Genomic DNA, 18,079 nt, shown 5'->3' with positions numbered 1-18,079 from the left:
GCATTTTTACCCTCCCCCACGACACCAGGAAACTCATCCTCAAAGATTGAGTATGAGGAAAAAAGATCTTTCATTCCGGCATATCTTCCCTGGCATTTACTGGTGGCCTTATTAAGTGACTGAGGCACCGTGCACTGGGGGACTCTTGGGGTGCCGAGGAGGGGGGTGCTGGAACATGCTGAGGGCAAAATAATAATATTGTTTACCAGCCCACTTTACTTAAAAAACTACGATGGATTTATTTCTCCCAAACTCATATCTCTGTGCAGATCTTTTTTTCTTTCATTTGTTGTTGTTGTTGTTTTTTTCCATTGGAATTTTTTTTAATCTCCAAACTAGGAACCAAATTTACTAAACTACATTAAGTAGTTGTCCTGCGATTGGCTGGCAACCGGTTCAGGGTGTCCCCCGCCTACTGCCCAAGAACAGCTGGGATGGGCTCCAGTATGCCCCGCGACCCTTGTGAGGATAAAGCGGATCAGAAAATGGATGGATGGACACTATAGTGGCACAACATCAACATATAAAATGAAATTATTGATGAAAAGCAACAAGCATGATTTTATTTCAAGAAACTAAAAAAATGTATCTTAAGTAACCGTACAGCCTGCAGCAACCCAATAAAAAACAATCGGGGAAGGCTCATTTACATCACAACTGCGATTTGGAGCCTGAAAACTCTGTCCTCTTGCCTCGCACATGTCTGGCGCAAGGTGCAATCTTACTCTGCATGAGGGCGGGCTCGACCAAGTTTTGGTATTTTTGCTGACCCGAACAAGTCGGTGAACATTTTGCACCATTGTGAGAGTGAACACAGCTGACTTGAGTTCAAAGTCAAAGCGGCTCCTCTTGTTTCCTTTAAATGCACGCTGAAAGTGCTCGACACGACGGAAGCAGAAACGGATTTGCTCGTGATCTGTGGCAGGTTTTTGGCATGCAAAATACGTTCATGAGGATCGGTAAGCAGACCTCAACGGGCGGATAATGTTGGCGAGGGAGAGCGTACATTTGTGAGGTGGGGATTTGAAGACCACCCTGATCTTCAGGGTCACACCCTGTGCCAGGGTGTGACCCCACCCCACCCCTAAAGCCACGCCGCAGTCACCGGGGTGATTTTTAAAAAATAGCTGCAATAAAGATGCTAATAATCCAAAAAATGTGTCCAATGAATACATTTCTGGAATTATTCAATTGGCATGATGCACGCTGTTGTCTTTTTTTTATGTATGAAATACGATAACATCCACGACACGTCTGCGGAGGTCTCCATGCACCGCCACCAAATGGACTAAAATTGCATTACACTACCTGCGCCAATACTTAGACGTGGTTCCAGCAGGCATAAGGTTGACGTGACTGTATCCTACCAACATGCCACACGCGCTGGGCGCAAGTCAGAAGCACCGCCCGCCAAAGTGCAGCGCGGCGTGCCAAATTGCCAAACCAGCTAAACGAGGCTGGCACCCGCATGGAATTTATGAGCACGGATATTGAGACCTGACACTTTTGGGGGTGGCATGAGCGCGTGCATTAATTCTTGCTTGTATCTATGATTCTATATGCTTTGTACAGCACATTGACTACATCCAGATCCATATTATTTGCATTTGTCAAATTTTATAGCCACATACAGTCTTAATTTCAGGGGCAGTAGTTATGTTCGTTCAGTTCAGAGGTCTGGGTTTGAATCTCAGCGAAGGCTCTCCTGTGTGGTGCTTCCCGTGCTTGCGCGGGATGTCTCTAAATACTCTGCCTTCCTCCCACATTCCAAAAACATTCATGCAAGTTCACTGAAGAAATTAAATTGCCCGTCGGGGTGAACATCGGTGTGAATGGTTGTTTGTCGAGATGCGCCCTGTGATTGGGCGCCCTGTGATTCTTACCCCAAGTCAGCTGCGACAGGCTCTAGCTCAACTCTGACCCCAATAAGGAGAAGCCTAATAGAAAATTGAGTGTCGTCAAAATTTCGTTTCAGATCGGACGCAGGAGAACACACGGTGTGCATGCATACGTGGTGTTTCATTCCTAAGTCATAACACCGACGACAGGCCCGGCATTCAGATGGCATCTTTTGCACATCCTACATTGTTTTTGTGATTTGCTTTAAAGGATAGCATAATTTCTCTTCTCGAGCGGTGTTTCTTCTTTCATTTTAATTTTATTTGGTCAATTCTCATGGCCCATTCTGTTCCCAAACATACCGTAGCATTCCACGGGTTTTCAGCATCAAGTGGCCGTGAATGCGTCTTTGTAACAGTGGCTGGTTTCCTCATTGAGCATGGAACAGTGGACATATGGCGGCTGTGTCTCGGGATGTGTGACGGCAGAGAATGCCGAGGGTTGGTCTCTCGACCCCGGCTTGGCCTCTCGCGCTCCAACACCCGCCACACTTACGTCTGCTGGTTTGATTGACTTAAACACTTCATTGTGCGCTCTGTCTTTGCACTGGGGTTGAACTTTTCTATGGCCCTTGGTTGGGACAGATGCGCACTTAAGAACTAGTGTACCAAACACAGAGCACGTGTCCTTTCGTCCTTTCTCAGGCGACACCCCAACACTCATTTTGCGTATGCCGAGTCTATGATCACAAGAAGTTAGACTTTAAAAAAATTACTCATATCTCAATCACATGCATACTTAGCCCCATCACAGAGTCTGTCTAATCATATTTGTGTGTGTGTGTGTGTGCATGTGTTTGTTTCACTCCCCCCCTTGTTTTCATCTAGTCACAAATGGTATAGTGGTTCACTCCTCACTTCCACGCTGGCAGCGTTCGTTCGGTTCCTCTCCTGGTGATTGTGAATGTACATTGTGATTTGTCTCTCTCGACATGTGCTATGTAACTGATGGGAGACCAGTCCAGAGTTTAGTCTGCCGTTTGCCCAAAGTTAGTTCGAATAGTCTCTAGCTCCCCACGGCACTGAAAAAGGACAAACTGTATTGACAAAGGATGGATGTCTGGCTTCATTCAAAGCCACCGAGCGTGCCACTTAGGCCGTTTCCCTCTTCTCTCTGCAATATTAGACTTTAAGCGAGATACCTCCAGTTTGGACTGGTGACAAACAATTGAATCGTCGCAGGCTTCTCAGCCCATCTGGATTGATGATCCATCATTAGATCGAATGTTTAAAGTCTTTGACTTTGCCTGCTGGGGAATACTGATCCCATATCACCCTTATAGGATATGGTATGAATCACAGGAAGTTGAAATCGATCCATAAAGATTGTGCTGCTTGATTACAGATGAAAAAAAAATCCAATTTGGCTTAGCCCCCATGATGCCTTCGAGCCCGACGGATCTTGTGAGCAAATGGGCGAGTGCCTCCACGTCTATAAACAGCTTTTTTTTTTATTTTTAAAAAAGCTTTCTCCGTTTCCCATTGTCTGGTTTGAGCCCTCCAATTGACATCTTCACTCCTTCACTTTGCTCCGTCCGTCCCGCACTAAAAGCAACCTTCTTAAGGGAGTCCTCTCCTAATTCTTAATTAAAACAGTCTCCAACTGCCCAACCCAGCATCCCAGGGGCTGTCTGAAAGCAGCTTAGAACAATCAAGAGGACGGATTAGAAGTGAGAAGAAAAGCCGAGGTAGAGGCGAAGAAGGGATGGGGGAGAAACAACAACAAGAATGCGGTGGCGGGGAGAAAAATATAGCAAGGAGGGAAAGAATTGGGCCCTCTCCTTCATCCCCTGATGCACCCCCCCCCCCCCCCCCCCCTTTGTTCAATGGCTCCCTCCCACCCTCTCTGGGCTCTGGAGTTTTGGCCTGACCTATTGACATTCAGCTTCTCGGCAGATTAAGCAGTGAATGGAGCCTCTGGAAAGGGTAAACACACTGGAGGAACAATGACCAACAGGAGGCAACCTTATTGGATTCTAATTAACCGCCAGGAGAGATGGCTCCGGGCTTGTTAAGTGCTGTGGGACACAAGTTAGAGACCCAAACATCAAGCAAACAGCACAAGTCCCATCACTTTGTTGTATGGCTTCATTTAGATCTCTTCTCTGAACCCTCCACTCTCTCTGGCAGCTGTTGCAACATCTGACCCGGCAAAATGGCAAACTGATTCTCATTAAGGCACCCCTCCGAGATCCATTTGTATTCCTTCATCCCGACTCTTCATTTCTTCTTTGGCCAACCTCGAAAAAGCGATAAGGTTAAACTAGGGAGGAAATACCTGGAGAAATTATTTGATATTGAGCAGATTAAATCATGTGACATGCAGAGGAAAGATGGGGAACCCAAGTTTCTTCACTGCCGTCTTTGGAGTTGAGGAATCTCGGTGACCACGATCCTCCAAAGGACACGGGGCCCCTTTCGGTATTTCCCTCCGTCCCAATTAAACAAAACGCTCGTTGGCTCCTTTTTAAATTGAACTTCATCATTGGTGCAGTGGAGTCCTCAGCCTTTGAGTGGTCCCCTGATTAGACACTCTCACAATGGTCCCGAGTTGTCTTGCACATAGAACCACAAGTACTAATGAGACTGCTTTCATTAGTAGTGTGAGAGGGCCCAGGGCCGGCGACACAAACGTGTATGTGTGTGTGTTGGGTGTGGGGAGAGAGACCCTGCCAGATACAGGCCACTGTCACCTCAGCAGGCACACAAAGCAATTCATTAATTGGTGAGAAAACACACACACACACACACACACACACACACTTTGCTGCGAACAGACAGCTGAGTGTGGTGGGTATTCCATGAACCCGCGCCGCTTGTTAGCACATTACCTGGGATCAAAGAGCCAAAGGCCGTGGAGAGGAATCATTATTTGCTCTGGAAAACTGCAGCTCAGTGTTCCAGAATATCTGTCCTTTGTCAAAATGGCAGCCTCATCCGTTTTCTTGCAAAATGAACAAAAAGCAACCTGTTCTCTTGCCGTCATCATGCGAGTCTTTTGAAAGCTCTTGAGAACATTTTTTCCCCCCGCCTCGATTCAAGTGGGAATGAATTGGACTTCACTTGTGATCCGAGCCTGGAGGTATAAAAGAGGCGCATGAACGCTGCCCATTTTCACACTATTACCACAGCAGTCATGGCTGTATTAGGTTGAAATGGGCCATTGATTTCTCTCAGCCCCCACAAAAAACTAGTCCAGGCCAGTTCTGAGATCCACCTTGTTTATTTTTTTAAAAACAAAGTATCACATGCCTAATGATTGCAACGCATCCCTTCAAACCCAATAGAAGAGCACAATGGATATAATGTGCCCCTACTTGGTGGAGTTAAACAAAGGCCCCACTGGTTGAAATTGCCTTTTAAAGAACTGCCTGGTGCAATCAAGGAGCAGGCCTGAGTTGCTGTTGTGGATCAAAATGAGTGCTCAGAGAAAGAAAGGCTGAGGTCTGTGGAGCAAAGAAAGGTTCATCTCAAGTGTTACGCTTCGAGAGCCTCCTCCCGGCACTTTGAATGAGCCAACAATCAGCCCTTGCTGCCCCTCAATCTCTTAGTCAGCTGTTTAACTGCCCGCTGATGGAGGGGCTTCATTTGGGGCTTATTTATATTTCAATGTATCTCTGCCCCGAAAGACCACTGACAAGCTCAGTACACCCAAAAACAAACACAGATAAGATGGAAATTCCCTCTGTGCAAACACGTGTTACGTTTCGAAATATGCCGTAAATATGTTTTCAGAGACTACTTTTGAACAATTCTTGTTTACTGCTCTTGACTTTTGTGAATGTGGATTGGGACATGGTGACAACAGGACAATGCAGGTGCCAGGGTGGCGACAGATGAGACTCTACAGCATTAGCCACACAAGAAAAAAAGACAGGATTCTATCGTTAGAACCTCGGAAACGCAACTCCTCTGTGGTGGTACAATTTGACCAAAACTTTCAGGATTTTTTTTGTTTCAGAGGTTGAACCACAGTTATGTAGGAAAGTAGTCCTGGCTACACAGTACGACATGGTGCAAAGCGACAATGATAACTAAAAACGGGAATCAATAGCACGAAGTTAGAAAGGTTTTTCCCACGAAGCTCAAACGCTTCGATCTCAATTCTTTGTGCCTTTTATTATTAGCAGTGGAGAACTTCTTTTTACACCGACAAGCCAGTTAGGAATCTTAAAACGACAGTTTTAGTCTTTTTGTGAGGGGGCTCGCCTCCGGTCATCCTCAGTCACAGTCAACGGCAAGTTTTACTCATAACAGTGAGTCGTATTTTTTTTACTATCATACTTATTTTTACACTTGCACGGCAGTTAACAGATTCATTTGATCTCCATTTTTGTCAATGGGCCAAGTTGCTTCAGGTCGACCAGTTTTGTGGAACAGCTATAGTCGCGTTCATCCTTTAAGGGTCCACTGTGTAAGCTACACGTGCACACACAGGCACAGACACACACACACACATGTTGTTGGCTGGCTTCTTTGCTAGTTTATGTGGTGGCTCTGAGACGTAATACCACCCAAACCAAAGAGTGGGCCGGGTCGACCCCGCGACCTAACAAGGAGACGCTCCCCAACGAGCCACAACAAACATCTTGCCGAAGCCACTCTCCAGCTTTGATGCGAGGAAGCAGAGTGGAGCGCTCATGCTCCCCCCACCCCTCCATTCAAACATCTCCCTTTCCTCCCATGTCTAGCGAGTGTATTAAACACGATTCCACCTGCACGGAGTCTGCATGCACCTCAAAGAGCAATCTGAGAAGAGGGCTTTTCCATCTTATCTCTCTTAGCCCTTTTAGTGCCCGCTCTCATCCTCGCTCGCTCAATCCTTGCCCCATCTTTTCTTTTTTTTTCCAGCTTCTTTTAACATGATCACTTGAATGCATAAAATACAGAAGATTGTGCCTATCACTGTCCGTCTATCCCTCCGTGTGTATTTCCTTTGCCGCCTTTTGTTTTATTTACCTAATGACGGTGTCTCCGCTCATGTAATTAGCACAAAAAATAATGGCTGTCTCTCCCCTTTGCAGCTTCTGAGAAAACAAATTATGGAGAACAATAGGTACAAATGGATCCTGCACCAAAGCCCATGATGGATGCGGCCCTGCATCTCATCCTTTTTCTCACTTCCTCTCCCTCCCTTCTTCATTATGTTCAGCTTTATATGTCTCCGCTTGGAAATAGTGGCAACTTGCAACTCCATTTTCATTGCGTGCTTTGTCTTCTGTTCCAGCACCGACATCATAAGCAGCTCGGTCCTTTTTCCAGCCATTTCTTCCCAACGCTATTGCCTTCTCTTCTATCCTCCGGTGCATTCACAGAACACGCCTGGGACTTTCTCAAGCAAACATCATGTGCCATAGCCCCATCTGTGGATAGTCTGAGCAGGGAACAATCAGTCCCTCTCCTCTGCTTCGTTCCTCCTTCCAGCCCCCTGGGATCGACGCAGAAGTAGGATGCCTCAGTCAGACGGGTGCAATGTGCTGGAACAATGGTTTGGGCTGCTTCATTCTACCAAGGGTGTTAAGTTCACCTCAGCCAGCTTGGCAAGCACTTATCCGACTGTTTCTAGCCTCCTTAGTGCAGCTTCCCGGGAATGTGGCAGAAGAAGCCTCCCATGATACGCATCCACATCTCTACCCACACATATACAGACGCATACAGCCGCCCCGCGCATGTCAGAGTAGACACCTGAGAGCTCGTGTTTGGCCCCACAGGTGCTGGAATATCAACTTTCCATAAATCCCCTTCAGAGCATGTGGTAAGTTACACCCTGGTTGTTTTCTTTCACCCCTGCCACGCCCAAAAAAAAAAAAGAAAAGCAGCAGGTTTGCTTTCCACCAATTCAAGCGTATCCATTACCTGAGATGTTCGGCTCCTGGCAGTGAATCCCTTTGACCCTTCCCATTTTTTCTGTCTGCCTCTCTCCCACCCCCTTATTCCCATGCTGAGCCCATGGCGGTTTGCACATTGCTTTTTTGTGGCCAAAAAGACAGCTGGGGAGAGAGCGAGAGACACCTTTACCTCCTCCCGCTTCAACCACCACCCACATACGCCGGTTCTCGTGTTTCAACACAGCTCAATAACATTACCATGTTTTGCCATCGGTGGGAGTCGCGGTTAAAAGCCAGATCAATACGGTTTGATTGACATCCTTCAGTTGATAGCAAATTGGCTGACATCTTTCTCGGACCTCTCGAGGGGAGAAAGAAAAATCAGCGGCGAGGGAAAGAAATACAAAGCGAAGGCAATTCATCCAGCCGTTTTCTCAACAGCATGAGACAGACATAATACGACTGTAAACGGGATTGATGCACCGCCAAGCCACCATTTTGGTTCATGTTTGAGTCAGCAAGACAATATTGGCCCTGGCAATCCGAGCTCATTAAACAACAAGATACGATTGCCGTGGCTGAACCTCACAATTAGGCTGTACTTCAGCGCAACTGGAAAAATGCCTCATATTGCAACATTATTTGCAAAGTGCTCGGATCTGTTTCTTTTTCCTTGAGCGATATCTTTGCCAGCGATGAGCTTCCACTTTGAGCCAAAACAATCGAGTACGTGTTCAGCTTCAAACACCACGATGCGCTGCTTTTTCAAACATCTCAACTACGGTACTCGCATGTGCAAAAGGTATCCACAAATTATTCTCACGTATCTCATATTATCATTTGAATGAATACTGCCAACCAGGCTATTTTTATGGCTAAGCATCAATTGTGTTGCAGTGAAAAACAATGTTGTATGCACGAGGATCCGTTTTTCTCATACGTGTAGTTTGTAAAAAAAGACGGCATGTCGTGTTCTTGGAGCATTAGTAATTGGACAATCGGACTTTGACTAATCATTCCAGAAAAGGCACAAAGCCCTGAAGATGCCGCACACTCATGTCAACTTATCATCACAACAATGGGTGCCCTTGACCCCGGTGACTGCATGCGTATATGCGTCGGTGAATTCATGGTGAGTCACTTGTGGGGAATGAGCGTATGTCATTAGCCCATAGCAGCCTGCAGAACATTTCAGATCTTCTCCTGTTTGGAGATGGCAACGTAATGCCTTCTTTTCTTTGCAGGACAAAAAGAGTGGCGGAGGTATTTCTACCGAAGCTTGTTTTTCCATGTAATCCTCCTACAGCCGAGCTATGTTTGATACAAGGTTAAGGAATACAAGATAACACATATTGCTGGGCTGCACTGGACGCGTTTCAATTTTCTGTGAACGTGTGTGTGTGTGTGTGTGTGTGTGTGTGTGTGTGTTTGTGTGCACACCAGGTATGAAATTCTTCTCTTGCCTGATTGGAGGATAAAAATGAATCTGTTACTTTATTACTGCTGTATTTTGAAGGTATACTGTATATCCCTTGGGCAGGAATTGTCATTGGATGCGTGTATGTGTGTCCGTGTGTGCTTGTGGAAAAAGGGGAGGTAAATGCAAGCCAACCGTTCAAAATATCTTCGACTGTATAAACGTGACTTAATCCCTCAAGGTGCCGTTTTAATGACATGCTAAGAATTAATTCTCAGTCCTCCCCGTCTTTCCCTTACGTTGTTTGCAAAGGAGAATGAAAGAGTTAAACAATTTTGGGTCGCACGGTGATGATCCAGCCCAAGGTGAAGTCGCCGGGGAAGATGTCTCCAGGCAAAGGCAGGAAGTTGACACGATGCCCCTCCATTGTCCTGTTTCTTTGTCATTTCCTTCCCGGATGTGCCGACTGGCCCAGAGGGAGACAAGGTGAGGATGTGCACAAGGAGAAAGTGAAGACAAAGGAAGATGGGTGGGCTGAAGAGGACAAGTGGCATCAACAGTTAGCTACCTGGCTTCCTGTGCCGGGTCAGAACAGCGAACACGACGGGCTAATTTGCTAACAGCTGATAACAATGCACGGGGACATCCTGCCAAGTTCTTTATCTGCGTTTACCCAAATGGCAAAGCTGATTAGAGGCAGGCGACATTATGAAGTGCCATTGTTTCCTTTCTCCTTTGCGCACGTGTAGGGGCTGTTTATGAAGGATCACAATGCAACGTGTGCACCGTGTCTTACAGGATGAGGAGAAAGCAGCGGGCCATTGTTTAACAGCTTGGTCATTCATAACTGTTTGTTTGAGTGTGCCTCCTGCAGAAAATGAGCGTTTAGAGGGAAAAGGAGCAAATGAGAGCGCCTGTTAGAAGCCCTCGTGCCTAAAATCGCGGTCTCTCGTCAAATAGGTGCCGTGGCCTCGATATTCACGGACAGCGCAGGGGCGCTGGACTGCAAGCCTCATTTAGTGTGTTGGGGAATTGGCAGACGGCTCTGTGCCACGCTGGGCTTTTCCGGTGTACTCAGGACGTTTCATTTGGCGCACCTTTGACACACATGACAATTTAGAGGCTGAAAGAAGACTAAACTTTACACCTGCTAAAACCATGTCTAAGTATTGGCGCAGGTGGCGTAACGCGATTTTGGTGAATTTGATCGAGGAGCAGCAAACAGATGTTTGGCACAGGCGGGCATTGTATTTCATTTTTTTTATATGACAACAGTGTGCATCGTACCCGCCGAAGCATTGCAGAAATCAATTTTGTGAATACAGTACTATTATCGCCATATCATTAGCTTATATTTTTAGAATTAACCCCTTGGCCGCAACACATGTAAGAGATGGGTCGTGGGGGGAACAAACATGGACATGAACGCCCGGGCTACAAGGTGGTCACTTTCTAGATGTGATCTGTGATCACCGTTGGTAACTTTACATCATCGCTCCATGGAAGTCTGCTTGCAGTTTCTTCTAAACGTACTTTGCACGCTTTGACCTCCTGCATTGACGCCAGCAAATCATTTTCTGCTTCTGCCGTGTCAAGGAATACTCGCCTTTTGCGTGCCTCTTTCAAAGGGACTGAGAGGAGCCCGTGGGCGACGACGCGAGTCGGCTGTGTTTACGGCGACACTGGTGCAGCTGCGTGCGTTTGAAAAATACCAACAGTTTGTGTCGCCTGCCCATTCGCACAGTTAGACAGCGTACCAGACTTGCACTGGGCACGAATATACTTAAGTCTGCTTCTGTTCCGCTTCATAGCGCTTGCCCTTTGTCTGCATGGATGGATGGATAGATAGATAGATGATCTAAATACTATGTTAACTCATTTAGTACCAGCCAATTCTGGACCAAGTCTTAAAAGACGTTTAAAAACGTCTTTGGGAGTGAATGAGTTAAATAACAGCAAAAACCAATACACAGACAGGAAGTCAAAGTAAGCTAAAATGCATCTTTGCCATGACTTCGCCTCCTAAATAATGCAAGACACTCCTCTCCAGGAGTCAGCTGCATCCAGATTCTGCTGGATCAACACTATGCATCTCGTGTCCAAAGCTGGCTGAAGTTCCTGCCAACAAACTTTCTCCCGCTAAGGAAATAAAATGAGTATGAATGGTGGGTGGTGATGGTGGGGGAAGTTAAGAGAAATGACGAGTGAGTGTGTTCGACATGCGGCGGAAAAGGTTAACGACGCTCTGCCGCTTGTCCCCAGTGTTTTCCCACCGCGTGCAATTATTAAGACACTGGTGACACATCTAAGCCCTATGCCTGCAACAAGGCTCTCTTCCTTCTCTCCTCCCCCCACAATGACGCACCCCCCCAACCCTCCTCCCTCCACAAGAATTCAAAGAACCATAGCTCATGAAATATGCATACTTTCTTAAAGCCACCCTATTGGGGGCCAGGCTGTCACTGGGCCCACAAACATGTCTGCACCGCACAAGGATGAGACAAATCTCTAGTAATGGGCAAGAGGGGAGATGATGCTTGGTAACGGCTTTGTAGGTGTGTGTGCGTGTGTGTTTGTGTCAGCTCATTAAGAAGATGCCCTTGCATGTCCGCATGACCCTTTGTCACGTGTTCACCCAAAAAAAAAAAACGAGTAAAAGGAGACAAATAAAGACTTCGGGCAAGGAATGACGTGATTTTTTTTCCACGCCGATGCACCATGGAGCGGCGACACAACTTAAAGAGGAAGCAGGAGATACTTGTAATCTCTGCACTCAGCCTTTGAACTCGGCCCGATGAGACGCAAGCTTCCTAAAGCAAAAAAAAAAAACCAAAAAAAAAAACAAGGTTTCCAAAGAAGCGCTCACAGAAGATTACTCAGAATACTGATGTAGAGTCGAATCAAATTCCTCAGGGCGGCAAAAGGGACTCTACGGGAAAGTAACGTGCGAGTGGGGAAAAGGGCGGCATACACCCTGCATGCAATCATGCGTCTTGTAGCAAATATGATGACAAAAATGAACAACTGAAATTCAATCGGCACCAAACCACATTTTCTCCATCACTTATCCACTACTTGCCTCAGATTGGAGCAATCTGCATTCCGCTCCAAAACGGAACTGCGAGCGCCTGAAAATCTCACTGATTTTGGAAAGCATCAGCCCCTCACTCAGTGAGGGTCTCCAACATTCAGAATCTCACATTTATTGGAGAGGCCATTGAGAGCAGCAAGTAAACAGCAGCAAAGTGGAGACCGTGGAGGTCAGAGTGAGAGATTGGAAACAGACATCCTTTTTCGATCACACTTTTTCTCATTTGGTTCGCTGGCGTGCTGGAGCCTTACAGAAGCTTACAGTAAGATCAGGTTGATGATGCCCAACAGGTGACCAGCAGTGGCAAGATGTCAAGCTAACCTATAGGTTGTCGTTTGTCTATGATAACGCCACATTCATTTTTGTGCAACAGGTTCTTAGAGGACAGTTGGGAGTTGGAGTGACTGTGTGTGAAAGCTTGAACAAGAACAACAAGAAAAAAAGCGCTTCAAGGTGTCTTGCGATCTAATTGGGGCTGCAGCTGCTACCATTTTCATGATTTGGGTATGCATGCGCGGGTGTGTGTGTGTATGTGTGTGCGCTGGATTTGGAAAGAGTGGGGTAAAGTGCCACTGCCTTGCTACTGGCTCTTCCCTCCTTATCCAGCTGTTGCTCGTCTGTCAGAGAGCAAAGGTCTGCTGGCGCGCCATCAGCCTCAACCCCAACCCCCCTCGGGAAGGGGGGTGAGGGGGGGGGGCTAATGGTACAGAGGTGCTCCCAACAAATGGCGTTTAAGTAAATAGCCTACCATTTGTTCAAGAACCTGAAATTCTGGCTTGTGATGCAGACATATTTTGTTTCCCTCAAGGTGTTAAATTAACACGCTTGTGCATTGTGTGCATGTGTGTTTTTCTTTAGCTCTGGCACAATGCTGATAAGTCACAGTCTCTCAGTGTTAATTACCGCGAGCTATTTTTTGCATCAGGACATATGCGAGTTATTAGCAAGCAGTCAGGAGACAAATCATGCTTGGAAGTGCAGAAAGTTTAGGGTGGCTTACTTTTAAAAGGACGCCCCTTTGACTTCGTTCATCAATCTGCTCAACACGATTGGGTGTTTTCAGGTTTCTGTATTTTGTCATAAGGATTATTTAAGTATTGGGGGCGACGGTGACGTAACCCCCCCCCCCCCTCCAAATTAAAGCAAACAACAAATGCGCTCTCTATTCCTAGCACGTAAATCTATTGAATGTACGCAGACTTTTTGTTATATTCATCACCCCTCACATATTCAGTTTGACAATACACAACATGTAGCCCAACTTTCCCTTCAGTGTCTCCGCATCGGTGACCATCTTCACGCGCTCCCCGCAAGAATCCCGAGCAAAGTGCGTGTAATCCACTCACTGCCGCGCCACTCGCCATACAGTGCGGGATCCACTGATGCAATCATGCTTGCCCAACTAATTGCACGCGTAATGCCACAAACGAGTTTATGCGTGAATGTCGTGTTGTCCTGCGCGGAGCGGCGCGCCGCACCGGCTGCCTTGACGCAGCGCGCCTTAAAACGCACTAAAAACTGTCCATCTCAGACAACAAGGACCAGATAAAGAGTGAGCCATTACCTGAGGCCATAAGGCAAAAGATGAGGTAAAGCACGGTCATTGTAGTTGTTCCCCCGTGGCCGCGTTGGATCAACGCCTGCTCCGTCTGTTTGGTGCGGGGCTGCTGGTGGTCCACTCACTCGCACGCTCTCCGTGATACGATCCACTCGAGTGCAATCGCTGTGATTAAGTCCCAACACTTAAGTCGAGTCACAGATGCATGTTTCCTACTCCTGATAACTTTCCACTCTGCAGAATCAAAAGCCACGGGCTGGAAGCGCGGTCCACTTGTTCACTGCTGCGCGCTCGCCTCCGGGACTATGCGCGCTTGTGATGATGGAGCCGGCTGAAGTTGCCTCTCTCCTCCTCCTCCTTTTCCTTCGTGTGAGTGACTCTCTCGCTGTTATATGTATGGAACAGACGCACCTCTCACGCACACGCACACTCCTCTCCGCTACTTGCCAACGGGAGACGCGCACTGACACTCTCTGTTGGGAGCTTACACCACATTTGGCACTAAGCTTAGTCCGTGAGCCCCTATGCTTCACACGCACCCCGGTGGGGTGGTGGGAAGGGTGAGCTAACCTCACCCCCCCCCCCCCCCCAATCCTTTCCCCCGCCTCTTCGGCCTCCCTATTGGCTAAGCTGGCGTCAAGGGGAGGGCTTCGTTTTGAAACGGTTAGCCAGAGTCAAACGTGTGCTTGAATAAGCATTTTGCTGTGCAGACGCCCAGACGTTAACAGCCGCTATCATATTCGGAGGTGGCCATTATTTACTCCTTGTACTGGAAGTGCAGAAAAACTGTGGTGCAAGTAGAAGCACTGATTCAATGCCTTGGCTTGAAGGGGGGGGGGGGGGGGGGAGTACCCTAAAATGTAATTCTAAACGATCCATTTTTGATGAAAAAAACCCTCTGCACTCAAAGTAATTCGGCTTTCACATCATGGCATATGATTGCATTCCCTGTTTTTCAATCTATCAATCAACGGCAGTTGACTTTATTAATTTGTGTGCATCCCATCTTACTTTGTGTTGCAAGGTGCATGTCAGCCAATCACAGGGCACATCTAGACAAACATTCACACTCGCATTCACCCAATCGGGCCATTTAGAGTCTTCAATTAACATTGCACGTATACTTTTGAAATGTAGGAGGAAGCCGACAGCAAACCCACACAATAACATGGAAAACACACAAAAAAAAAAATACTCCCCACAGAAAGGTCAAATTGATCCTGAACCACCAACTTCAGAACCGTAAGATGTGCGTGCTAACCAGTTGCCCACCGTGCCGCCCTCCTAGGGCTCATCCATCCATTTTCTGATCCACTTTATGCTCACAAGGGTCGCGGGGCGGGCTAGAGCCGATCCCAGCCGTCTTCGGGCAACCGGTTCAGGCAGATCACACAAAGACCAACAACCATTCACGCTCACAATCACATCAAGAGACAATTTAGAGTCGGGGTGTCCAAAGTCGATCGTCAAGGGCCGCTCGCCTGCCTGTTTCACATGTGTTCCTGCTGCAACACACCTGATTCAAATGATGAGGATCATTCTCATGCTTCTTGAGAGCTTGCTGATGAGCGTATCATGTGAATCAGGTGTGTTGCAGCAGGGGAGAGTTAGAAAACAGGCAGGACAGCGGCCCACGAGGACCGGAGGAGCTGGACATGCCTGATTTAGAGTGTTCCATGGACAGGCTGCACATGTTTTTGGAATATGGGAGGAAATCGGAGTACCCGGAGAAAACCCACACAGGCACGGGGAGAACATGCAAACTCTAAATGGAAAGGCCGCAGCCGGATTCGAACCCTGCACTACACTGGCGTGCTAACCAGTTGACCGCCATGCCACCGTCCTTTAGTTCAGTCGTAGATAAAGTGCATTTCTTTTTCAAGATCTAAATTACACTGTTTCCCATCACAACAACCCTAATGAGATAACATAGCGGCAAGAACGGGATCTCCAAATGTTGCCTTTACAAAGATAATAATGCTCTTTAATTGAACCGAATTTATTGTACTAATCCCTCAATTGGGAAATTCAATTTGTGGATGTTGTAGCTTGCAGCGGTGCATCCTACTGAGAACTGTTTCTTGTCTGACCCCGCTCGCATCGCTCAATGATGTAAAAAAAATATTTGAAAGTCTTCTTGGTGTGATGGTGTTACATATGACAATATGAAAACAATTCAACGTATCGTTCAGATTTCAAAATAGATTTTCCCCTCCCACATACATGATCACAAATGGGAATAATCTGTTCCAGTGTCAAACTGTTGCTGCTTTGAGTACGAGTCTTTTGACTTTCCTTCTTCACACTGCTCTTGCGGAATATATTTTCTAAATGTGTTGATGCTCACTGAACTGAGGTCTTGCATGATGTCATGCAAATGCTTTCAACTCCAAGGTTCCCTGACTTGAGAAGAATATTCAGAATGTTCAATACAGATCTTATAGGGAATCGTATGTTAACAGGCATGTGCACAGATCGACCTGCAGTGATGTTCCAGAACCACCCCCTTTGCCCTGGGTGGAATAGTAGTCACTGTTCCCCTGCATTCCATTTTTTCTTCATTCATTAATTAACTCATTCAGTACCAGCCAATTCTAGACCAAGTCTGAAAAGACGTTTAAAAACGTCTTTGGGAGTGAATGTGTTAAAGACAACAACCAATAATTAAACTCTGTCATTACACTCACAAGTGTTTTGATGTCTGCGTTTTTGAATGAGTGATGATGGCCGCTGTGTTTTTGGCTTGAGCACCTGCCCCCAAAAACATGTCAGCATCTGCCCGCATATTAACGTGATGTTTAAGAAAATTCAGGTTCCCGTTACACCGCAATCTAAATGATATAACAACACAAACATCTAAAGTCCTTTTTCATACACTGGAAAGCGAATAATTTGATTTTTACTTGGGGAAGTAACGATGAAGCTCAGGATCGTTTCTTTCGCCGCCAAACATGACATTACATTACGACACAAATAGTAAAACAGTGTCCCTTTTTCGGGGCAATCTTTCTCTGCAAGTGGAAGAGAAAATGGACCTTATTCCAGGAGCAGTTTGATCTCAAGTGAGCCCGTTGTCATGTGGCGGGCGCACACAAAGAGAAGAGAATTGTTGTCATATTTCAACAAAAGTGAAGGCCTTTTATTGAGAGATGAAAACAACGCAGTCTATCACTCGCCTGTAGCTGTTAATAGACGCACCCTTTCATCTGCTTCATTCGTTATTCAAGGATCAATTGATTAACCAAAAAAAAGAGGCCCGGCATTCATCTGCTTAAATCATCTTTCACGTGTGTGTTTTGTAGCAGTCAAGAGACCTTTATTTAGCATTGACACCCCCCCCCCCCCCCCCCCAATTCACTCACACAGGCAGCACACATGCGCCGGTCAACACAACCAGGTGGTGAGCGCTCCACAAGAGGGTGAAAAAAAAATCATCAAAGTGGACACACTCAGCATTCGTGTAGCATGTGGGGGAAAATGATCACCTATTGAACAATCCACATCACGATTAGCATTTTTTTTTTACCCCCTCTCTCCAAGAACCCCCCCTCCCCCCCAACTGTATTTTTTAGACTCCAGGGCAGCCCCTTTCTGTTTATTGCCTCTCACTAATGCAAACATAAGGGTCCCCTGCTAGTAAACACATGTTGATGGGAGAAACAGCTTGCACAGCCGGGAAGCCGACGGAGGTTAGTGCAAGGGAGCACATGGATGAGGGCTCCGTGCGTGCGGATGAATGTGTGTTTGCACAGGAATCCACACCACGGTGTTATTTTTACAAACATCACAGAGCCAAGCAGCTCGCATGTCGGTGCTCGGAGGTAGGAGATTGAAAGAGAATCGCGTGTGCGTGTGAATCCATCATTGATTGACTGGAGGTAGGATGACGGCTGCGGGGATGCTGGGTGAGCTGTAAAAAGCAGCGGTGGGGAGGGGGGGCTCCACAAGTTGTGCTGTGCTACTAAAATGGACATCCATTGTGTAGAGCCCGTCTCCTGCATTGACATGTATGATGTCACACAGATGGATGGTAGTTGAGGGCAGATGATACACACCGATGTGAGTCTTAATTACAGTGGCCACCGCGGCATCAAACGGTGGGCGCCCAGACTCCCCAAGCTTTTGACTGTGTGAATAATTGATGAATAAAAAGGGGATTTTCAGCAGTGGGTTTATTAATAATAGATAGGGTTTGATATTTACTAAACTGTTGAGCGGGAGAAAGGGGTGACAGTTTGGGTGTCGTCTGCATGGTAATGGTAAGGAGGGAATAAATAAGGTATGAGA

The 18,079-nt window shown here is 46.7% G+C and overlaps 1 protein-coding gene across 2 annotated transcripts in view; it reads right to left on the bottom strand.

Moving 5' to 3' along the window:
- kirrel2 (kirre like nephrin family adhesion molecule 2) overlaps positions 1 to 14,321 on the bottom strand; it is a 45,063-nt gene extending 30,742 nt beyond the window's left edge. For both annotated transcript variants that reach the window (XM_086114095.1, XM_086114096.1), the window contains exon 1: positions 13,799 to 14,321. In XM_086114095.1, coding sequence (XP_085970221.1) covers positions 13,799 to 13,838 — 40 coding nt within the window. In that variant the 5' untranslated portion in view covers positions 13,839 to 14,321. The remainder of the gene's footprint in view (positions 1 to 13,798) is intronic.
- Between the last annotated feature and the right edge of the window lie 3,758 nt (positions 14,322 to 18,079).

The sequence above is a fragment of the Hippocampus guttulatus genome, chromosome 6 (assembly GCF_054856545.1).
Source record: "Hippocampus guttulatus isolate MCC_2025c chromosome 6, RoL_Hgut_1.0, whole genome shotgun sequence".
NCBI classification, from domain to species: domain Eukaryota; kingdom Metazoa; phylum Chordata; class Actinopteri; order Syngnathiformes; family Syngnathidae; genus Hippocampus; species Hippocampus guttulatus.
This window is presented reverse-complemented; position numbering and strand designations above follow the sequence as displayed.